The sequence below is a fragment of the Sapajus apella genome, unplaced genomic scaffold (assembly GCF_009761245.1).
Source record: "Sapajus apella isolate SASKATOON/1434 unplaced genomic scaffold, GSC_monkey_1.0 scaffold5, whole genome shotgun sequence".
NCBI classification, from domain to species: Eukaryota; Metazoa; Chordata; class Mammalia; order Primates; family Cebidae; genus Sapajus; species Sapajus apella.
In genome coordinates, this window is record NW_022436945.1 from 26,766,233 (window position 1) to 26,791,255 (window position 25,023).

The 25,023-nt window shown below is 38.3% G+C and overlaps 1 protein-coding gene across 2 annotated transcripts in view; it reads left to right on the plus strand.

The window, feature by feature from the left end:
- Positions 1-25,023, plus strand: part of NWD2 (NACHT and WD repeat domain containing 2) — a 205,533-nt gene that overhangs the window by 173,189 nt on the left and 7,321 nt on the right. For both annotated transcript variants that reach the window (XM_032273768.1, XM_032273771.1), the window contains exons 4-6: positions 13,865-14,068; positions 17,089-17,233; positions 21,748-22,337. In XM_032273768.1, coding sequence (XP_032129659.1) covers positions 13,865-14,068; positions 17,089-17,233; positions 21,748-22,337 — 939 coding nt within the window. The remainder of the gene's footprint in view (positions 1-13,864; positions 14,069-17,088; positions 17,234-21,747; positions 22,338-25,023) is intronic.

Consider the following 25,023-nt stretch of genomic DNA (forward strand, 5'->3'; position numbering starts at 1 on the left):
TATACTCCCTTCTCATGTGGAGGAGCTGGTGATGCCAGGTAGATGAATCGTTACTTTAAAATAGGCAAAGATTCTCAATATCCAGAACTTATAAATGTGAAAGTCCAGTTAAGGATTAGGCACTAATCCTTAGTACTAAAGAGAACACTTCATGAGCCCGGGCCTTAATAATGGATACCCATTAATGACACGGGTGTCACCATTTAAGCAACACTTACTGAGCCAGCTTTCCCTCCGTCAGTTTCTCAGGCCCATGGTGCACAGGCCAAGCTTCCTCCCAGGCCTGTCTGCTGTGTCCTCAGTTAAAAAGAAGAAACTTCCCTTGGAACTGTGGATCAGCAGGATGTATGGGCAACTCAGCCTTTTGGTAAGGTTTTTCAAGCATGGCTGAAAGGCCTCAGCAGGATCTGCACACACAGGTGGCCTTGAAAGAACCCTTAGACACACCAACTAGGGCTGACCCCCACAAGGCAGCAGGAGAAGGGAGAGCCTGTTGTGGGCCAGGCATTGTGCAGTGTATCCAGGCAGGGTAGGGACCAAGCCAGCTGGACAGCAGCTGTAAGAACTAGGATCAACAGGCGCCAAAACAGGACTTGAGTCCAGGCTTTTAAGTATGGAGTGAGAAATCAGGTCTGGGCATGGAACTTATTTTATATATTTGTTCTATTTTTTAAATAAAAATATTTACATACCTTTATATATGTACATAAAATATGTAAATATAAATTGGTGTAATTTCCACTGATACAATTAATATTTGCCAGCTTTAAGAATGGCCGTAATCAAAAAATAATAGATGTTGTTGTGGATGTGGTGAAAAGGAAACACTTTTACACTGCTGGTGGGAATGTAAACTAATACAACCATTATGGAAAACAGTGTGGAGATTTCCTAAGGAACTAAAAGTAGATCCACTGTTTGATCCAGCAATGCCACTCTTGGGTATGTACCCAGAGGAAAAGAAGTCATTATACCAAAAAAGATACTTGCACACGCATGTTCATAACAGCACAATTTGCAATTGCAAAAATATGGAACAAGGCCAAATGCCCATCAACCAACAAGCGGATAAAGAAAATGTAAGATAGTTACATGTAATAGAATACTACAGAGCCATAAAAGGAACGAAATAGTGGGATTCACAGAAACCTGCGTGGAATTGGAGACCATTATCGTAAGTGAAGTAACTCAGGAATGGAAAACCAAGGATCATATGTTCTCAGTCATAAGTGGGAACTAACCTATGAGGATGCAAAGGCATAAGAATGATACAATGGACTTTGGAGACTCAGAAAAAAAAGGTGGGAGGGGGGTGAAGGATAAAAGTCCACATATTGGGTATAGTGTACACTGCTCAGGTGATGAGTGCAGAAATCTCAGAAATCACCACTAAAGAATTTATTCATGTAACCAACACCACCTGTTCCTCAAAAACTTATTGAAATAAAAATAAATAAAATTTAGAATATATTTCTCTAAAAATTGTTTTATAAAAGAAAACAAAAAAAATAGCTGGCTTAATGATGGCATCGTTAGTATGGCAATATTTATAAAAGCAAAAAAGAGAATCTAAATATTCATCAGTAAAATACTGATGGAGAAAATGTGGAACATTCTTGGGATAGAATATCAGAGTTATACAAAACAGTAGTTTGGATCTAAACTTAACATAAAGCCATTGCAAAAAAAAAAAGAATTTTAAAAATACAGAATATGACTCACATAATGTATATAAATTTTAAAATAAAAAACATATGGAGGTATATTTGTATGTATGGAATTTGCTAATAGACTAATGGGGTATCTAACAAGTGTATAATAATAGTTGCATCTTGTGGAGGAGGAAGGGAATCCGCCTAGATTTGCAGGTCAAAAGGGAATTCTACTTTATGTTATGTTTTATTTCTTTTTTAAAAAAAGATCTATTGGAAATAAGGGAGTCTGGAGGCCTGAAGGCAAAAGGAACTGTACGTAAATACTGTGCTCTTGTTGATGAGATCATTTCCCACAAGGAAGAGACTAACAATTCTCACACTACCATACATGTATCTTGGAATTGACTGATTAAGTAATTGGCAGACGGTGGGATTCGGGTTTCTCAGTGTTGGGGTCAAATGTACAGATCAGCAGCAGGAGGAGGCTAGAATGATCCATGGTAATGAGTCAAAGTTGGAGATACTTGCTTATGAAGAACTCATGCTTAACTTAATATAGATTAAGATTAACAACTTCATATAGAACAGAGATAGAAATATTTTTGGGTACATGTATATACACAGGTTAGTATACACACATGTAATTCTTTGCTCCGTCAATAGGGAGGACCTAAAAGAAATGACAGCACAGTAGCAGCACAACATCTACCACCCTGTTCTTGTTTCTAATAACATTCCCTAATAAGAGGAATAAGGACTCCTTAGAGAATGGATTATTCTGGGACTAGAGCATCCTGTAGTACCAAGAAGTAAGGAGTTCTTTAAAAAAAGGATGGAGGTGTGGCAAGTCAAAGGGCCCAGGAACCCAGGGAAGGCTCTCCCAATGGCCAAAGCTGGAAAAACCTCAGCAACAAAATAAAGCAGTATTGGATTATAACCCCAAATATAAATAAATATCTGTAAGTCCGTACTAATATAAATTATTGAATAAACTAATAAATGAGGAAGAAGAGACAAGTCTTCTATGCAGAATAAATTAAGTAGATTATGTAATGTAGATACTCTCCCCTAAAAGAGGGAGCCTCTCACCCCTTAAATGTGGACTACACATAATGATTTTCTTCTAATGAGTACAGGATGAAAATGAGGACAGAGGAATAACTGTACAGTGGAGAAACCAACAAACACTGTCTTAGCCAGGTCAGTGTCGATGCTCACAAACTATGTTGATAGTAAGTACCCTTGATATCATGAAAATGGCACTTAAATTTTGTGATCTTTCTCCCAAAAATCCGTAATTCCAGTCTAATAATGAGAAAAATGTCAGGTAAATTCCATTAGTGGTGTATCCTACAAAGTATGTGACTGCTGTTCTTTACAATGGTCAAGGTCATCAAAAACAATAGAGCTTGAGAAAAGGTCACAGCCAAAGGGAGCCCAGGATAAATCAAAAGTAAGTATAATATGGTACCCTGGAGGGAATCCTGAAACAGGAAAAAGACATTAAGTATAAATTAGGGAACTCTGAATAAACCGTTTAGTTCATCAAAATGTACCAATATCGGTTCATTAATTACAGCAAATATACTGTACTAATGTAAGACGCTAAAAATAGGGAAAACTAGAGTGTACTCTCCATTCAGTTTTGACCGTACTATCCACTCAGTTTTTAAGTCTAAAACTGTTCCCCAAAAAATAGTTTATTAATTTTTTTAAAAACACTTGAAAATATGACAAAACATTGAGCTGTCAACTAGGTTGTTTATTCTTTGGTTCTCGGTTTTGTAGTTTCTCAGAAATAGAAAGATGAAAACTTAGAGCAGACTTACATCCCACACATTATGTGAATTCATCATCTTGGTGGGAAATTTTACTCTCAGTTTTCTTGTTTATATTAACACTGGTAAATCAAACATCTCTTACATAAGGCCAAGATATAAGCTAAAAATTGTTGAACTTCTTTGCACACAAATCTTTCTGCAAATAGGATGACTTTCTAAAAGTGAAATTTTATATCTACTGCCAAACTACATCCTCAAAATGTTATACTTATTTTTATTGGCACTCTGTGTCTGAGAGTGTCTATTTCCTAGTTGCCTAGAAACCACTATGTATGCTCATTATTTTCCTCTGTCAGTTTGATAAGCAAAAAGATCTTACCACATTTGTGCTTTCATTTGCAGTTCTGATTGTTAATAGGGTGAGCGTTATTATTTCTCATACTTGCATTTCCCTGTTCATGTCCTTTGTCCATTTTTCCATTGCTCTATAACAGCTCTTCGAAATGTATAAACACTTCGAAGAGTGTTCTTTTCTCTGTTGACTTCAGTGATACTTTTGCATTCTTCCGCCCTCTGCTTCTGTGGACACACTCAAGGCTGGTGGCCCTCAGCTCCACCCTCTTTCTGCTCTGTAATTGCCCCTCAAACTATCTAATCCATACAAATATCTGACTGTTCTCCCAGAAAAAAAGGCACAAAAGGAGCAGGGACCATGACTGTCTTAGCATGACCAACTGTCCTGGCTTATTTGGGACCAGGGCAGTTTCTGGGACTTTGAGTGTTCAAACTAGGACAGTCCTGAACACACAGAAACAGTTGATCACGCTGAAAGGTAGGTTAAATACTCAATAAGTATTTACTGAATGAGTCCTCGATAACTTCCAGGACTGCTCTTCCAGCCAGCTTAATCTTTTGGCCCACAGATCCACACCTCTAATTCTTCATGGACAGCACCACTTCAACAGCACAGACATCTCACTTTTAATATGTGTGAAACTCCCTGAACTACCCTTGGCTCCTTTTGTATTCACTTTCCCAATGAATTCTTTCTCTAGCATTTTAGAATTCCAGTAATCCTTACACATTTGACAGTTCTCAATTTTGTAAGGCAGCTGCCAGGGTTAGGGTTATTGGAACTAATGTAAGTTCACTGTAAACTCTGAAATGGCTCCATTCATGTGGCTGTGTTATACAGTGCTTTCACCCTTATGGCTGCTCCCTTTGTTCCGATATTTCTAAAGAATAATGGTTGTGTTCACTGTTTTCCAAGTAATGATACTTTGTTACACACAAAAGCATCTTGCAATGAATAAAAAGTAGCAGAATTATTATTAATACAAGGAGTTCAACAGTGAGTTTAAGAGTGTATATTTGATAACTGTAATTAAAACACGAATGTCAGTTTCAAGAAAGAAGTAAAGTTATAATGTGATTCTGAGAAAGCTGAGAATTGTTAGGTCTCAAAGAAAGTTAACTGAAGCATCAGTTTAGTTGTTCTGCTATCTGTTAGATGAACCTGGTAAATTACCTAATCTATGACTTGACTGCCTCATTTTACAATCACTGCCAAACACGGCAGGTCTTTCGTTGACAAAATCTCATTCACTTTGTTAATCTTTATGCTTGTATCAGTTAGTTCAAGCCGCAAGGATAAAATACTGAGACTGTGTAGATTAAACAACGGAAAATTTTTTTTCACAATCTGGAAACTGGAAGTTTAAGACGAGGCTGCCAGCATGGTCAGGTTCCAGGGAGGGCTGTCTTGCAGCCTAGAACAGGCTCCATCTTCTCGCTGTGTCCTCACTTGGCAGAGAGAGCTCTGGCGTCTCTCTTCCTATCAGGGCACCAGCTCTATCAGTTTAGGGTTCTATTCTTATGACCTCATTGAACCTTACTCACTCCTTTAAAAGCCCCATCTTCATTACAGTCACATGGGTAGTTAGGGCTTCAACATGTGAATTTTCAGGAGACACAAGCTAGTCCATAGCAATGCTGGCTTCCTTTATAGAGAAACTCAATACTTGCAAACATAGCTATTAACACACTGATTATAATACAAACATCTTCATTTTTGTAAACTTCTGTTTTACATGTGCCACCTACCCTTAAAGTACTGCCTGTGTTCCCTGTAAAGGTGACTGTGCACCTGTTGCTGTAGTTCCAGCTAGCTAGCGCAGTTAACCCAGCAGAATTCTTTTCAAGCTCTTTTTCTCCACCCCTGCAGCATTGATAAGTTTGTCCTTATCTGACCACACATTTTCTTACCTTCATACCACCGGTAAGCAACTACCCGTGCATTTTTTCCTCCCTTCTAGCCTCTATTTGTCTTTTCTATCAAGACAAATTTCTTCATTCCTCTATCTACCCAGCTATACCTCTTAGCATTTGTTTCTATTCTGTGTATATATGTATTAGTATGCCATGTATACATGTTTCTCTATAAACTATGTTTATATAGCGATACTTTATATTATTGCCAAGTGCGTTATGTTTCAGAGTGCTTTTACCTTCAGTACCTGTTTGATTCTCGTGACACATCAGGGAAGATAGGTGGCCAGATAAGTATACAAAGAAGAGTTTTATCTCTGTTAACAAATATGAACGCTGAAACTCAGAGAGACAAAACAATCTACTTAGGTCACCCCTAATGCCTTGCCTTCTACTAACCTCAAAATATTCTTTCTTTATCTGCATATTAGATTAAGTATTTGTACCCATGAGTGTATCCCTTTGTCAATATATCCTATTTCAGAGACTCCTATTTGTAGTATGTGAAACACAGGCTCACGGTATACATAATGTGGGAATTTTTTTTTTCCCACAGAGAGATGCCAGTAAATATCAAATTATTATCGACCATCAGCACCATCATGAATATCCAGATAATTGAATGTTTTTGAATGAAGAATACTTAATGTGCTAGATATATCTGCTAACATTCATTCTTGGCAAGGCTGCATACAAGCGTGTATCTGTAATAATTGAGAAATGAACAGTTTTCCAAAAATCTTACCCTCATGTCTGTTGCTGCCAAAAATATGACCTTTCTTAAAGACCTTATCTAGATGATCTTTAATGTGGGCATTATTTTAACAGGGAATGTTTTAGTCACTTGTCATTATTCTTTTGCAATTTATTATCATTTCCCCATCTCCTCCTGTATTAGAGTTCTCCAGAGAAACAAAATCAATCGACTATATATAGATGATTTCTGATAAGTCATTGGCTCATGCAATTATGGAGTCTGGCAAGCCCCATGATCTGCCATCTGCAAACTGAAGACCTGGGGAGGCTGGTGGTATAAATTCCAGTCCAATCGCAAAGGCCGAAGAAACAGGAGTGCTAATGATATAAGTCCCAGTCTAATTGCAGGAGATCAATGTCTCAGCTCAGTAGTCAGGCAGAGAGAACAAATTCTTCTTTACTCTGTCTTTTTGTTCTCTTCAGGCCCTCAATGCATTGAATGGCACATTCCCACATTTGGGAGGGCCATCTGCATGACTCAGTCTACCAATTCAAGTGCTCATCTCATCCGGAAACGTTACATACCCAACCAGAAATAATGTTTAGTCAAATATCTGGGCATCCTGTGGTCCAGTCATGTCGACACATAGAATTAACCATCACATCCCCTTTTCTCCATTTCCTCCTTCTACTTGTGACACGAGAAACTTAAAGTTCGAGTAACTGCATTGTGATTTACTTCTAAATAAAGTACGTTCTGTTTGTATTACAAATTTAAATAGATGTATAGGTGCTTCTTGACTTCCAAATCATTGAGTAAATAATGTTAAGTTGTGAATGAGATGCAGCTGGCTCTTTGGCAGGGTTCAGGTGGTCTCACTCCACAGTAGAGTTCTTAACATTGGCCATGAGCTCCAGGAAATGCATCAAAACCACCATTCTCCCACCCAAAGGAACAAATCAAGTAGAAAGAATACCAACACCTAAGGCATATAGCATATGCATATAACATTGAGCATGCCATAGTCCTTGTGAACAGTGCTCCCTGGAGTTGTGCAGTACACAACCGGATGCCTGCACATCCATACATGGTAGCCCTGCCAGGTGTGCAGACTGCAAGAACTATCACAATCAGATGAGCCACTCTAAGATACTCTCAGAAGAGGAAGTAGCAAAATAACCTGATGAAATAGAAAGAATGGGGTTATTGTATTTAAAGTTCTGTATTCAAATGCTGGCACTACCCTGTCTTCTGGGAAACATGATCTCAGCAAGCTTGCTGAGGTCTGAGAGCCTTGGTGTCTCTCCCTACTTCACAGATTCTTGAGTGTTAAATGAGATCATATGGAAGGGAAAATTATGCATAAAATCATAACATTCTATTTTAACAAATAGAAGCTTATAGAAAGAGAGAAATAGACCCACCTCCCTTGCTCCGGTGATTAGATTGGGAGAATAGGGCATTTAAAGACTATGTGCTTCAGCTTGTTACAGCACCAATTTGTGGAGGAGGATGAGTGGAGATCTCTTTTCCTTTACAGCTCTCCCATGCGCAATGGCTCACAAACAGCAGTCCAGGGAGCAGCTGCCTCACGCCCAACAAAGCGTGGTATCCATAGCCCCAAACAATCTACCCTCCCCTGTCTTTCCTGACATCCCACCACAGAGTAAAGTCAAGGACACACTGAGTTAATCAGTACCTTCAAGAATACCTACTCCTCTGTTCTGTTGGGTACAATGCAAATTGCCTGCCACAGACTCAGACCCCAAAGATTCTCAGTTGCAAGCCCAGGCAGAGCTAACTGCACATGAAGAGCAGAGTGGAAAGAAATCAATGTTTGCCCAATGGAAAAGAAAAAAATCAATTGAGAGGAGGGAAAATGTTATCTCTAAGCCTTTGAAAGCAGTGGCTTAGGTAGCTATAATCAGCATATAAAGAAGGAAAGGAGATTTGAAAAAGTAGAGAGTCTTTTTACATTTAAGTTCATAGTTCTAAAGAGCTCAATAGTTCAGAAAGTATTTTTTAATTGTGGTGAAATTCACACAACCTAAAATTAACCATTTTAAAGTGGACAATTCAGTGACATTTACTACATTTACAGTGTTGTACAACCACTACCTCTATGCAGTTCCAAAACATCAAGAAGTGTTTGTAATTCTAGTATTATGCAGAAACTACAGTTAAAAGTCCGAGAAATTTTTCTTAGACTTTTCAGCCCTTTAGACTTAACTCCCCAGATTATATTTGAGTGTTGTATTGTTGCTTTCTGCCTAGCTGATATTATGTGTCTTCTGTGTTTAAGAATGGGCTGATTTAAACTTATTTCCACATTTGGTAAGGTGAGTGGGAGAGAGGTGATTATAGATTTCTACAGACAGGCAAAAACATATGGGAAGATGTTTATGTTCACATATGTACTGACAGAATGTTTAAACAATTAAATAAAAAGTAGAAAATTATTTCAGTTATATGCATTTCTTCTGTCTAGGGTCATAGGCAGATGAATCAATTGTGTAACTCATAAAAATTAATCTCAATGCAAAATTGAATGTAGTCTCTCACCTCTGCACCAATTTTTTCCCTAAAAACTGGCAAAGTTGGTTTAACTAAGCAAAAAGCAAGCTTCTTGAGAACTGGGTCAGAAGGATGTGGAAAATGTTTCTTCTTCAGTGGCTGGAATGAATACTTTATTGCCAGTGAACAGAGAGGGATGCCTTCTTGATCATAGCTGCTGTGGCTGCCCTAAAGTCATTCATGGGTACTCCCCATGGCTGCAGTGCTAAGGAATAGTCTAATTAGGAAACAAAACAGTAGAATCTATCTTGCTGCCTAGAGTTTAGCTGCTAGCCTCTTGAACTTGGTCTCCCACCTCCACCCCTGCTCTGGTCCTTGGGCCATATGAGCTGGACTTTGCAACTAATTGCACTGCCCCTCTCTCTAAATTGATTCTCTGGTTCCTGGTAGATATCTGTGTATTGCCTTATTTGTAAATATTTTTGTGTTATTTTAGAACTGTAAACATACACACACACACACACACACACACACACACGCACGCACACACATACATATACATACACACAAAACCAAAAATGTCTTACTGAAAAATGTGGAAGCAAAATTCACTTTTGCTGTTTCTCAAATAGCAAGATAAGACTGAGGTGGAATCCTGTCTCAGACTCCTAAAAATTAACTGATTCATGATTTATGAGCATTCTACCTAAAGGAAGAATCAATAGAGAGAAGGAAAAGACTAAGGGAGAACAATCCAATAAGTAACTTTAAGCCTGTAGCACAGTATTACTTTTCTGAGGTTCTATATTACCACTTTATGTATCATTGGCACTCAATATATATTTGTTATTTGAACAGGATGTGGATTTTTTTTCTTTTTTAGTAATCTTTAAGGAACATATTGCCTTACTATATTGATTAAATAATTGCAGTATTTGGTGCCAGGTGCTCAACTGAAAAGAAATGATTATTTTTAAATAGCCCTCAATTTTTGCAATGATCCACTGTGGTCCAGGCCCTGCCCCTTCAGTACTTGCTAACCACTCCTCATGAGACCACATATACACTGCCCACAGCAACGCTCTCAAATTCCGCATTCCTTTGGAACCTCATTTTAACATGTAGTTTCCTGAGAATCTTCAGTCACAATATTCTTTCCATCTGAGAATTGACCCAGCAACCTACATTCTAGTAAGTAACCTGGGTGATCCAGATGTAGGTGATCTATGGAGCACATTTTAGCAACCAATCCACAGATTTGACTGTACCCTAATCTCTAGGACCAGCCTTGTTTAGAGCCGAAAGAAGTTGAAGAACCATCAGCACATTGCTCTGCAATCATGGTGGTGCGTCCTGGGATGAGATCTTGTTTCTGTACTCTCTATTTTGTCCTCTTCCCTGCTTCATGCCTAAAACTGAACTGGTCTTGCCTTGGATTGTAGCAGCTAAGTCCATGATATTCCAAAATCTCACTGGCTACTAGATGGAGTGTTGTCAATTACCAAATCTCATATTTAACGTGCTGCCTGTCTTCCTGGTCCTCCGCTAATGACCAAACTCCATCTGTATACGTTTTTGGACTCCACCAATGCCTGCTCCTTAGACATTCTCTTATTCCCTACTTCATCCGTGTGACTCATCCCAGCATTAAAACCTCATTCTTAGTGGCAGACAACCCCAACTAAGAGTGCTGGCTGTCCTTATCCAGAATTAGTCAAGATAATGGGATAATCACTAGGTTGGTTACCCTAAGAAAGATAATGTTCCTCTGTATGTGTGGTAAAATGAAAGGTCATGCCTATTTGTTTAGCATAAGAGATTTTAGAAGAGGAAATCTTTGGAAGTTGGGAAACAACTTGAGGTATGTCATTTTTGTTATATGAACCTGTTATCAAGAATAGCCCAATGCAAATTAAAATAGAAGTGCTCTTAATTGGCCTTCAGGCTAATACAGTGGGTTGGGAATAATAACACACCCTCTGTAGAACCCTCATATACCATGCTGAAATGATGGATACCAATAATGTGGCATCCCTGCATTCTAGCCCCTTTCAAAGGGGCTTTTGCAGCCAAAAAGAACAGCCAGGTTAGATCTACTTCCTTTCTGGTTGTTGAGGCTAGTACTGAGGAGGCTTGAGCTTGAGGCAGTGAATTCAGTTATCCACAGTCACCTTCAGTAAACCAGTTATATGAGATGGCTTATATGCTAAGGAGAGAGGACTTGGTCCAACCAGAGATACGTTTATACAATATCTGCTTAAGGAATGCGACTGAAATGAATATTGCTCACAAAACTGGTACCTTCCCAAATTGTTACTCTATCTACTGAGAGTTGAACTATTTTATTTGACTACAGAAGCTTCAGAGAAGAGCAGAACAAATTTTAATGATTTCTTCATCTGTCTTGTTTCATTCATTTAGTCAACAACTGTGTGTTTTAATCCTTTCTGTGAGCCAGGAATAAACAGCTCTGGCCTCTCCCTCAGGGAGCTTATCATTGAGTTACAGAGTTTAGGTCATGAATTTATGTGGACACAGATCTACAAGGGACTTTTCTTATTCTCTCAGCTGCCTGTTTCAGATGGAAAGAGCATGGTGAATACTGAATAGGCAGTCGAAGTAGTCAGAAGTACTGCCTAGGGAAGCCAAACTTGCAGTTCACCTTCCAGTGGATAAACACAGCTTGATGTTTACGCTAAAATGCTAATCAACGAGAGGAAGGAACAAAAATGCCCCCAGATCGAACAGAAAGCGTCTCATGGATACAATAAAGTAGACAAATTGCTTTGGTTAATGTAGGCTTGTATAAGAGGCCCTTTGTGTTCCTTATTTCTACTAGATAAGATGAAGATTAATTGAAATACTAAGTGCTACATAAGCTAATAGTTTTATTAGCTTAAACCAGAAGTTCAGCCACCTGGAGGACTTGCTAATACATAGATTGCTCACTCTGTAACCAGAGTTTATTTTTTAGTAGATCTGAGATAGGGCTTGAGAATTTTCATGTTCCCAGGGGTTGCAGATCCTGCTATTTCCAGGACCACACTGTACAAACCACTGGCTTAAGCACTCTCAGCAACCATGAAAGGGTTGCTCTACAAAGCAAATAGGTGACACCACTATTTTTTTCTTAAGATGGAGTCTCCCTATGTTGCCTAGGCTGGAGTGCAATAGTACAATCTCAGCTCAATGCAACCTCTGCCTCCCAGGTTGAAGCTATTCTTCTGCCTCAGCCTCCCCACTAGTTGGGATTACAGGCACATGCCACCACGCCCAGCTAATTTTTGTATTTTTAGTAGAGAAGGGGTTTCACCATGTTGGCCAGGCTGATCTCAAACTCCTGACCTCAGGTGATCTGCTCGCCTTAGCTTCCCAAAATACTGGGATCTCAAGTGTGAGCCACCATGCCTGGCCTGCACCACTACATTTAAAATGTTTAAATACCTGCTGTTTTTGTCACTACAAAATATTATATATGTATACCAAAAAAAAGTTTTTAATAAAAAAGCAATAAACTTATTAAATGACTTATGTAAATTTAAAACCATCCAAAGATAGCCATTAATAACCTTGCTTTGTATTTTTATAAAATGTTTCTCATGTATGTTTGTGTATAGATACATACATGATAGTCTCTCTAACATATGTATGTAATATTCTCTCTATATATTAATACAAAAACACTGGAATCATCTCTCTTTTTTGAGATAACATCTCATTCTGTTGCCCAAGCTGGAGTGCAGTGGTGCAATCTTGGCTCACTGAAAACTCCACCTCCAGGTTCAAGGGATTCTTGTGCCTAAGCCTCCCAAGTAGCTGACATTACAGGCACATGCCACCATGCCCGGCTAATTTTTTGATATCTTGGTAGAGACAGGGTTTCATCATGTTGGACAGGCTGGTCCTGGGCTCCTGGCCTCAAGTGACCCACCCGCCTCAGCCTCCCAAAGTGCTGGGATTACTGGCAAGAGTCACTGCACCCAGCCTGGAATCACCTTATGTATACCAGTTTGTAACTTACCCTTTTCACTTAATATATATTTGTAAACGTATCTCTAAATCAATATAGTTGTATGATACAATGTAGTACATCCTTTGAATGAATATTTAGGTCATTACACAATTCTCTCAAGGAAACCAGTTCAGCACAAACTTTTTCTTAAAGTCTTTGTTTGTATCCTTAATTATTTTCTAAAGGCAAATTCCCAGAAGAAAAAAATCCCAAGTAAAAAGTTAGGTGGATTTTTAGGGATCTCGATACATATTGCCTGATTAGGCTTCAAATGCTAGGTCATTTTACATGCCCATCAGCACTCTGTGGTTATTTTCTCACGCCTTGACATAGGCTGAGCACATATTTGTTCATTGTTTTCCTGTGAGAGATTTCTTTCACCAGTTTAATAGAGAAAAAAATTCTCTCTTGTTTACACTTTGAATTTTTTTGTTTAAGTTACCAGTGGGGTTACTAGCAGTATCACATTCAGTGATGTCATACTTCTTTTTATTGTAGGGGTGTGAATCTGAAGCTTAGAATTATGCTGTCAGTTCCTGACAGAGCAGCTCTGTGGTTTGAGGCTTTACATGTTTAACATTTTTAAGGTCTAGCATGTCATATTTCTTTGATATGAACAAACAAATCTTGGAGCAGGTCAGCTTTTGTTGTATTATGTAAACTTTGAGAAAGTAAATGGGCTGCAAAAGTTCTTTATTTTGAATTCATCTGATGTGATATGCGGTCTCTTTTCTCAGCCTGTGAATAATTTGTTGTAATATAATTGATCCAATTTTACTTAGGAAATCAACTATCCACTGTGATCAAAACAGAAAACTGATGGAGCAATGTATCTTGTTATCTATTGATTAATATTTATTCAGTGACCATGTGATGTGAATGCTGAAATGAACTTTCTTGGTGATACACTAAACTGAATTTTCTTGTTAATACACAGGGACTATTAGGTGAAAAATATGGAAATATCCGAATCCCTGGAGAAGTTGAAGCCTCAGAGTTTGAGATGATTTTGGATGCCGCCGTAGAGGCAAAGCTGGAGACCAAGTTGCTGGAGGAGTGGTACTGTCGGGATGAGAACTCGGTGCCGGCAGCCTATTACCTCAGACCCAAGTCAGAAATGCTGAGAAGCATTAGAAATGCAGTAAGCTGCCTTTCCCTCCAGCCTGTGGATCTGTCCTTTACTTTCAGCCGTTTATGCCATCCAGGGGTGGTTCTGCACAGAAAATGCAGAGTAGACAGAAAATTACTCTGCCCTGGGCCCCAAGTTTCCTTTTAACAACTAAATCCACGCTGATCCTCAGGGAAATACAAAGGAAAACCACAATGTCACTCCCCTTTACACCTGTTAGGATGGCCATCAAAAAGTCGAAAGATAATAGGTATTAAAGAAGATGTGAAGAAAAAGGAACCCTGCTCCACTGGTGGTGGGACTGTACACTGGGGCAGCCTCTGTGGCAAACAGCAGAGCAGTTCCTCAAAAAATTAAAAATAGGATGACCCACTTCTGGGTATATATCCAAAGGCAATAAAATCACTGCCTTGGAGAGATATCCACCCTCCCAGGTTCAGTGCACAATCGTTCACAATAGCCAAGATATGGAAACAGTCTAAGTGTCTGTCAGCAAATGAAAAGATAAAATGTAGAAGGAAATTAAGGAACATTTATATACACACACACTGTGATATTATTCACTTTTCTTAAAGGAAAGCAATCCTACCATTTGCAGCAACATGGATGAACCAGGAGGATATTATGCTAAGTGAACTAAGCCAGCCCCAGAAAGACAAATACCATATGATCACACTTATATTGCAATCTAAAAATGTTGAGCTCATGGTGACAGAGTAGAACTGTGGTTACAAAGGTCTGGAATTTAGAGGAAATGGAGAGATGTTGGTCAAAGGGCACAAACTTTCATGGTGACTATAGTTAATTATAAACCTGAAATTGGCTGGAAGAGTAGATCTCTAGTGTTCTTACCAGCCACCAAAACAAAGGTAATTATGTGAGGTACTGGATTTGTTGGTTAGCTCGATTGTGGTAATCATTTCACAGTGTATACGTATATCAAAACATCACATTGTGCACCTTTAAAAATTTGCTAAATTCAAAGCTAAGAAACCATCAATTGTCACTCACCTTTCCATTTAGCATCTCTGACTTTCCTTCTAGGCTAATTTTCCTTCTCCTAAAGTATATGATTTGTAAGTCCCATCAATGAAGGTTTACTAGTGATATTAATTGATTTTTAATTATTAATATTGGTATTAAACAATAATGTAATGAAATAATTATGTATTAATTCTTAATATTAATTGATTAAAGTACCATTAATGAAGCTCCCTGTGTTTACTTATCTGAAAATATTATTGTTTTGCCCACTTTTCTATAATGCTTCTATTTATTCTGATTGGTATATGTCATGCTTCCTATATCTGTGAATTCATATAGTCTCTTAATTCTAGAAAATTCTTAGTCATCATCTCATCAAACAATGTCTTTCCTCTGTTCCCTCTGTTCTTTCCTTGTGCTCCTTAATTACATGTGTATTCAGCCATCTCAGTCTGTCCTCCACGGCTTCTAATTCTCTTCACATAATCGATGAAAATTGATCATTTCACATGATCATTTAGGTTTACCCCAATATTCCCACCCAGAGAAACAATATTATTACAAATAATTACTCTGAATAGTACATGTGAGGCTGAAGAAGAAAAATCAACAAATTGATCACGTGAAACTGATCATAATCATGATCAATTCGCATGATAAATTTTCTTATCTCTATGCTGCTTTCCAGGAGCTAACTTCAGATCATTTTTCCAGTTCACCAGTTTCTTCTTCAGCTGTGTTTGTTCTGTCCATACGTTGAGTTTTCAAATTTGACAGTTGTATTTTTTATTTTGTGAAAAGTTTGTGTGTGCGTGTGTTTCCTGGGGAAGGAAGGCCTTTGTAAAATCTATTATTTATAGTCTCTTTTAAAATGTTAAGTTCATAGTTTTTCTTTAACATTTTAAACACTTCATTTATATTCATGCATCTTATGGAGAGTGACAGAGTGAGGCTGAATCATGCCTGAGCATGATGGAAACATTATTATCTACTTTCCAACTTGGGTCCCAAGTTTATCTGTGATATGTTCCTTAAAAGCAAATGAAAGAGGAAGAGGGAAAGGATGGACCTGCTCATTGCATAGAATATTTAGGGAGACTGCAAGAAGACATAGACATCCAACCCTCTGCCAAAGAGAATGTCCTTGATTTAATCCATACTAGGCAGTTCCAAGAGCACAAGCATGAGTTACCCACGGTTCTCCATTTCATGATCTGTGTATTTGTCATTCTGGTATCCTACGTAATGCATTTTCTCTGTGCAACATGAAATCATATCAGAAGCCTTGATTTTTCTTCTTTGCCCTCACATGTATTATTGAAAGTAATTATCTGTAACAATATTGTTTCTCTGGGTGGGAATACTGGGGTAATCCCAAACCATTTCCCAGTTAAAGATGCTAGGAGTAAATATAGATAGCAAAGAACCAGATACCTCAAGAAACCAGTTTATAATATGATCTGGGGGATTTTCTCATATGTTACTATTTAATTCGCTGTAATTGTTTCTTCATTTATTTTTATGATCCACTAGGGAAATTGAGATTATTCCTAAAACCCCACATGATATTTCTGCATAAGTTATTATTGAATAAGTGAATGTACAAGTAAGATTACTGTCAAGATTATATACATGTTACTTTCTTGCTAGGCAGTCCTCCCATTTTAGCTCCCAGTGGATCATCAAAACAAATGAAGCGAAAACAACCTCCCCTTTAACTTTCTCTTCCCTTTGGAGGACGCCAGAGAGATTATTTTCTTATGGCATTTGTATCAAAACTCAAAAGCAAAAAGCATGGTATATAAGAAAGCCCAACAAACACACCCTATTTGGATCACACTCTTGTGTAACTTGGTCAAGTTCACATGCAACATGGAAATAATTTCTAAGTTTCAGGGTTATTGGGAGGATTAAACTAGACACTGTCTATAAAGCACTTATCATAATATTGCCACATAGTAGGCCTTCAAACCAAAATTTTCTTGCTCTTAAATACAATTTTTCTTTGATGATTGTAAGACTGATTTCTCCCTTTTACATTTCTATAGATGCAGCCTTCTGCCAATGCTGAAAATGAGAAGACATGGCAAGAGATATCAGATGAGATCAAGAAGATATTTAAGGCTGCTGTAAAGCTGTTGCACGAAAAGGGCAAAATGAAACACAACCAGGCTAAGAGGTACCTGTTCTCAGGTAATTTTCCCACTCCTTCAGTAAAATAAGAAATAGATAAATAATATGTACATCTACTGCTTCCCTTTAATGTTCTGCAAATTTAATCTCATTTACTGCTGGGTGAAATTTAATTTTTCTAAATGTTCCCATGTTCTGGGGAAGCAAATGTTCTTTTGTTTTAATTCATAGAAAAGCCTTTCCTTAACGTGAAGTCTTCTCTAGAAAATGTGATTTTAAAAGAAGCCAGAAGTGACACTGGATAGAATTGACCAGATTCTGCCATTATTTCTCAATTGAGCTGTTCATTCATCATTCACCCGCTTATCCAGCAAATATTAATGGACCTATTGGGTTCCTATGTGCCAAGCAATGGGGAGACAATGTTTAGTAAAAAGGCAAAGTCTCAAGTCTCCTGCAACTTATTTTTTTAGAGGGAGGAAAATACTAATAAATGATAGCCAAGTAATCAAATAAATGAACCAGATCATTTCAAAAGTGATTGATAAGTATTACGAATAAAACAAAGCACAGTCATAGGATAATAGTGACTGATAAAGGATGTGGGGGTCCAGATTTAGATGAGGTGGGCAAAAAGAAGATGACTTTTGACCTGAATTACAGAAGAAAATCAGAGCTGACAGTGCCATATGTATCTAAGGTAGAGAATTCCCAGCAGAGGGAGCAACAGATTCAAGACCTCTGAGAAAGGAACGTGCTTAGCTCATTCCAGGAGCAGGAAAAACAAACGATAGCTTTGCTTTTTTTTTTTTTTTTTTTTTTTTTTGGTTCTTTTAACTTTTACAAGGAGGAAGATATGAGGATAGAAGTTGAGCACAGGACATCATAGGAACCTTATGTTTTATTCTGTGTGACACGGGAAGCCATCTGAGGGTGTGGTGCAAGGGATTTGGTAGGATCTAATTTAACATTAAAATAAAAACCTCCCCAGCTATTTGGTAGGCTCAAATTTAACATTAAAATAAAAACCCACCCAGTTATTCAGTATATTTCATTCTGTACTGTACCAGATATTCTGTGTACACAGGCTCACCTGTTGGCCTTTCTCACCATGGAAAGGAAGCTTTATCATTAGAAGTTGCTCAGGAAACTACAGAACTGAAGGAAGACGCCAGTCATAGTTTCCAGGGAACAAACACAACTAGTAGTCAGATGGGTAGCATTTATTTTGAAAGTTGATAGTAAAAATTTATGGAAGGAAAAACTGTCATAGCTGCGTTTCCAGATGGGTTTTGAAACAGTGTGGCAAAGCATTTGTGAAAACCTGAAAGGCACTTGATAATCATTCTTACTGGATACATGTGTGTGAACCTCAGAAAAGTTCCAAACCATTTTGACAAATTCCAGAAAGAAGCTGTTTTTAAAAATTAGGTCTTATTTAAAGTCTTCCTGAAAATACCAAAATTGTCAGGTGTAAGTACTATATTTAGAATATATAGATTCGGGTTTATCCTTGTTTCTTTGGAAACTTTAGATCTGTCTTTGAGGCTCTGGCTCTTCATCTTTATCAAAGACGGAACATCCCTGTTCCATCAAGAGCTGTTTTAGAAAAAAAGGACCAGTGAAGCTTTCCTGTGCTTTATGCAAAAGACACCAGTTTGGGAAAGGCATCCTCTTATTTGCAATCACACAGCTCAAGTGTTCGTTATTTCAGTAGCAAACACTTGCCCTAGCTGTCCCCATGGTGAAGACTTGTGTCCACATGGATAGCCATGTGAAGATGAGGAATTTCATGTGAGCCACTGCAAGTGGACTGTTTTCTGCTTGGGGATCTCCTAAAGATATACCTCCTCATGACAATTTGATTTGTTTTACATTTCAAACTCCTTTGAGGATCATGTCTGCATAATCAAAATTGCTGACTTGCCAACTCTTTCAAATGGGTGTAGTATATATAATATTTTTAGAAATCTTGGAATAAGAATACTGGATACAACCTGTTAAAGGTGTACTATTTATGTTTTAATGTAATTTTTCCCCTTTTTAAACAACAGGAGAGGAAGAGAAATAAATTAGACTCTAAAATGGTGTCCTGAGAACATCAAAACTCAGGGCCTTGGGAATCTTAAAGAAGTTAATTTCTCATGAATGATCTTTTTCATTTAGGTTGAAAATTTCCTCATGGATGATAACGCATAGATGATAGTTATCAGAACTGGAAATCTGTTTCTACTATTACCTTCATTGGGTGCTGTCACTGGTTAAATTTCAGGATATTAAGGAGCATGCAAAAACAGAGAATAAATATCATATTCTAATAATGTCCTAAAATTCTAAAGTTTATTATATTTATAGATAGGCATCAGAAATTATGAATAAAAGTCCCCTAAAATCATAGTCCCCTAAAATCAATAAATCCCCTAAAATCAATAAAAGTCCCCTAAAAATCAATTTTTAGAGACAAAGCATGCACTTTGCCTCTAAAAATAACTCTGTAGAGTTGCCTTTGTATCACAGCTCCCATTTATTCAGGGATATTTAAGTCTATACCATACCAGGCATTCTGTGTACAGCATTTGCCCCTGCTGAGCCAAGGTTAGATGGGCTCTGCCAAACTGGTTTATTTTTATTTCCTTTTTTGCTCCATTTATGATGAATACTTCTGCTTGATACACTCTTTCCATAAATGTGATAACAATCTCAAGTTATAGTTGAATTGTTTTCTGGGAGTCAAAGGTGGCAGGGCATATCTCTGATTATAACGTATTATATATAGATACTACAGTTTGACCGCTTCCTTCCTCTTCATGGTACTCTCAGAATGTAGCAAGCTGCTAATCCAGCCTGCTAGCATTTTACACAGATGACTAGAAAAGAGATGGGCCCGAGGCTGCTTTCTGTAGTAGCTCATGATGTCTAGATTTCTGGCATCCTCCCTTATCTACATTATAACAATTTCTTACTTTTCCTTAAAAAGTAGTGTGGACATATGTTTATAAGCTCCTTTAACTGGCTTCGTTAACCAGCTTGCTCAATTAAAATGCTTTGTAAAATGTACTGATGCTCATGACACAGCTTACTAGACACTGGCAGCTATGAACGTATCTTTTTCATTTTTGAAAATTTCCTTCGAAAGGCTCTCATTACTGGAAAAATATTATCACAAGAGTTCCACTTAAGGGCACCATTTTGAAATAAAATTCTCACCTTCTTAATAGTTACATTATAGAACATATGTACATATATTCTAGATTTTGCTTGACAGTGGAGTTATGGCCAGCACATAAATTTTTTTCAATTTATGGCCAGACCAGCCCTGTGTATTCAGAGCCTCCCTGATAGAAATTCACAATCTGAGATTAAAGCACCTGCAGATTCCATGTCTGATGAGGACCAACTTTTCGCTCGCAGATGGCTGTCGTCTTGCTGTGAACTCGTAGGGTGGGAGAGGCAAGGGAACTCTCTGAGATGTTTTATATAAACATGACTTTCAGTCATAAAGGCTCTGCCCTCATGACCTAATCACCCAAACACCCCACCTCCTAATACTGTCACATTGGGGATTAGGTTTCAATACATGCATTTCTGGGAGACACAAACATTCCATTTATAGGGCTCCATAATGGATTATTTTTCTCAATGTTCTGTTTTGTCTCATCATTGTATCCTAAGCAACTGTCAGCATGCCTAGAATACATAAGGTATTCAATGAAGAGCAATTAGATGAAGGAAAGGGATGGAAAAGGAGGAAGAAAGGAAGATCAGCCAATTTTAAGACTGCTTTCTTTATAATTCATTTCCATTTGTTTATTTTACATATTTTTAATTTTTCTCTGCACAATGATGTTTTCGTTACTACTGATCCAGTTTAAAATTTTCTTATGGGGACTCAAGTGATTTATAATATATATTTACTTGTGTCCATGCATATGTATTGTAAGCCATAATATGGTATATGTTAGAGGAAATGAAGTTAGTAAGTCACTTTTCTGTACTTGTTCTGATGGATATCATAACAGTGACATAGATCACCCAAATTGATCAGTCATCAGAATATGATTATATTTTGCCTTAAAAGTGCTTTGGATTGATATTTGATCATATCTGATTAGGACTCAATACACCTCAAACAAAATGGTGAAGTCACTTTGTCAAGAACATGCTGACAAGGAACAGTTAACTAGCTACATCCTTCAGCCTCCTCCTTTTCTTTCTTCCCTGGCCGAAATGAGTCCCTCTTAGAACCTCTGAATTCTGAGAGGGAAACTGAGCAGCAATTGAAAATAATAGATATTAGAAATATCTACTATAAATTTGATATGCTTTCTTTATTATGCTCGTATCCAGCCTCTTCCTAAACTTGGGGAGAAAATTAGATAATTTTATATAAAACCTATTCTTCTGGGTTGCTGGCTGGTTAGAAAAAGACAAGAAATCAAGAAATTATTCTAAAGATTACTCTGCTACAAACCATAAGCAAAATAATCTAACATTAATAACTAAGTGTTGACTACTAAGAATGTGGTTGTGTTGCTTGTTCTAAGCAATAAATTCCTTGTTATGTTTTCTTTCAGCTATAGAGGATGAGTTTGACTTTGCTCTGGGAAAACAAACTCCAGCATTTCTAAAGAAGTGTGTTTGCTACATTAGGAAAATTGCTAACATTGAGCGGTTTGTGAAAATCCCAGAGATGGGAAAATACATGGATATAACTGGAACAGAACCGAGGATTATTCGGGACCCAGAAGCCCAAGAGAAGCTGATAAAACTCAGGGATGAATTTATTCCTACTATTGTTGCATCATCCAATCTGAGAGTGTACACATCTGTTACTCATTGTGACATGAAACTAGGCTACTCCCAAGAAATAGAAAATCATTACATCGAAGGACTTGGCAAACAATTTTATGAGGACATGATTGACATAATTCAGGCAACAGTGCAACAGAATTTTGACACTGAAACTGATACACTCTATGACGAAATCCTTCAACATTCATCGTTATGTAAAACATACGCCTCATTCTATGAGTACAAATGTGAATCTCTCAACATAGTGCATAACTACATTCTTCCAAGCAAAACTGGGCACATCAACCCTCTTATTATATATGGGGGACCATGCACTGGGAAGACCCTTCTGCTTGCTGAAGTAGCAAAGAAGGTAAAAGCTTATTCTTTCCCATGGATATTTGTAAAAATTTTTACTTTTGGAAAATGGTAAATTAATCAAATTTATTTCTACTTTCTGTGTTTACTATGTGAATTATAGATGGTCTTTTAGTAGTGAATACTTCACTGCTTTTCTTTTTGCTGGTATAACAGTTATATTGAGACAGCAAAACTCGTGGAGTACAACTGGAAAGCAAATTCAGTTTTTCTCTCTGTTCAGACTCATGTTGTGGGCTAGTTCCTATCCCTGACCCCATTTGGATGAAAACCTAGGCTAGTCTCAATAACTGTTCTCAACCCTTTCAGACAAAGACAAGCCCCTCTGGTCTCTTCTGTCTGCTAAATCAGTCTCAGTTCAGCCATTAGTGTGACGACTGTAAGGTAAAAATGAAAATATCAGTCTACATTTTTCTTCCCCATCTGGGGCCTCTCATAAACAAGGCACATACAATGGGAAATGGGGATCTTCTTTCTTTTTCCACATGGCACTTCTTTCTCTCCTTTCCCAATCCCAACATTTATGATTCCTGTAAAGTTACAGTGTAGGGCATATAGGACAGGTAAGGTGGCCAGAAAGTTTTTATATAACCAGTACTGTTCTGAACTGGGCTGTGAACTCTCTGATCTTAGCACATGTTGAAAGCTGCCTCCCATCTCTTTGGAGGTCTTTTCATGGCTTCTTGGAGGTCCTTCCCCTCCTGTGCCTCTGCCCTGTCTTCCTTGAGCATCTCCTACCTACAGTTGCATAGCCACAGGGGAATGCATCTCTTATTTAGCTGGCTACTTCCTCAGCTTCTAGACATCCAGCAATGCGCTTCCTCTCTACAGCCTAACACACTCATTAGATAGGACCTGGGAAAAACAAACAGAAACCCTTGCTAGCTCACTCTAGCCTGCCGTCCACATGTAATACACGAGAAACACTCAGGTATTGTTTTGCCCTAAGGAACTCTAGACCTCCAGGCCAGTCCCAGCCCTGCAGCTCTGTCTCACTTCTCCATCACAGCAGCTAGCCAGCCTTAGTCACTCAGCCTTCATGGTTCCCAGATGTCACCAAGTACCAGGTGCCTGCATCCCCAAGATGTAGGGGCATTCTATAAGTGGTCCACTAAAGTCCCTTCAACTTGGCTAGAAGTGAAGGACAGGCATCTCTCTAATCTCCTTTTAGGGAGGGTGTGGTGAGAGATACAACCCACAGCACCCTGATTCCCACCGTTTTTCTCTGCCTCTCCAGTCTCCTTTTTCAGGCTAGAGGTGGGTAATCCACTAATAGTAGCAAAACTGGTTTTCAGAACCTCCCTTTCAAGTCCTGCGCAATGGTCTGGAATCTCACTTTGGAATGTGGTATCTGCTGAGTTGGCTCTTCAGCCTAAACAGGATGAAATTAATTCCATTTGTTTAACCTCCTCTTCCCTTAGCGTCGAAGTGTGGTGGTTTATTTTATTCTGGTGTTATTTCTGAAGCTTCGTGTTGTTCTTCCCATGGTTACTCTCTTAAGGAGAGAACTTTCTTTAACTTCATGAATATTCTCATAACCTGTCATGTGCTACATAATCTCAAATTGGTCCTCTTGAGGGCAAGAATAGAGACAGTTACATTGCACCATTTGTGAGAATTATGTTCCAAAGTAAGCCCATAGGCAAAATCAGGTATACTCCACTTACCTTTGAAAAGTCATAGGAAGTCTAATTTGCTCTTCCTCAATATGTCAAGCCCAGCTGGGTTTTCTGCTTGTGTTAGAAGATACAGCTCTTTCTTTAATTAAGCACCAGATGAAGTAGCAGGCTTGCATTTAGGGTCCACATTGCATCTGAATAAATTGTGTATGCATGTGTTCATGTGCCATTGAACACTAATTTGTATGTGTATCTTCAAACTTTAGAATTATTCCAAGTAAGCAAGATAGTAATACCACCAGGGGCACGTGAGAACTGAAACCAAAGGAGTGAACCTTCACATAAGCCATTTTGCACCCACTCTAGGGCCCTTTTCCTTATGGAGGAAACAAATATCGTTCCATTTGACTAAGTCAAAGGTTCATGGGATGCATCTCCACATGCTCTAGCACAAGAGGTCAGGACTTTTGTGGAATGTGCTGATTCCCTGCACAGATGAGCGGTCCCAGTGGAGCAGAGCATGGTAACTGTCTAGAGTTGGTCAGTTTAGGGAATGGCTTTCTGAGTTCTTGCTCTTCTAGATATTTTGTCCAATAGCCTGAGTTTGTTTATTGACTATCCAGGAGTCAGGTCCCCCAAGAAACTGTGCCTCTTTTTAGGTCCCCTGCCTGCGCTTCACTTACCTTCTCCCGGAGAATGTCTGACTCACCATCAGCAACAACCTGTACTCTCCTCTGGCCTCATGTCCCTTTGAGGATGCAGATAGATATCTCATTTTTATCTCATGTGTCACCCAACATTTTCATGAGCATGAACTTGTGATGATAGGGCTGCTCTCTACAGACATCACATGTTCAGCATCATGTGACTGAGAGGAGGGAGGAGGATGCATGTTGTTGTCATAAGCAATCATTGTGGAAACAGTGTTTTCAGATTTACCACCAAAGGATGGTTGTCCAATGACAAGATTATCTTCCTTGAAATCAGCTTCAGAGGTTGAGGCTATAAACAACAGCAACCAAATGTTAATTTTCCTTAATAGCTCCTTTGAAAACCGACTTC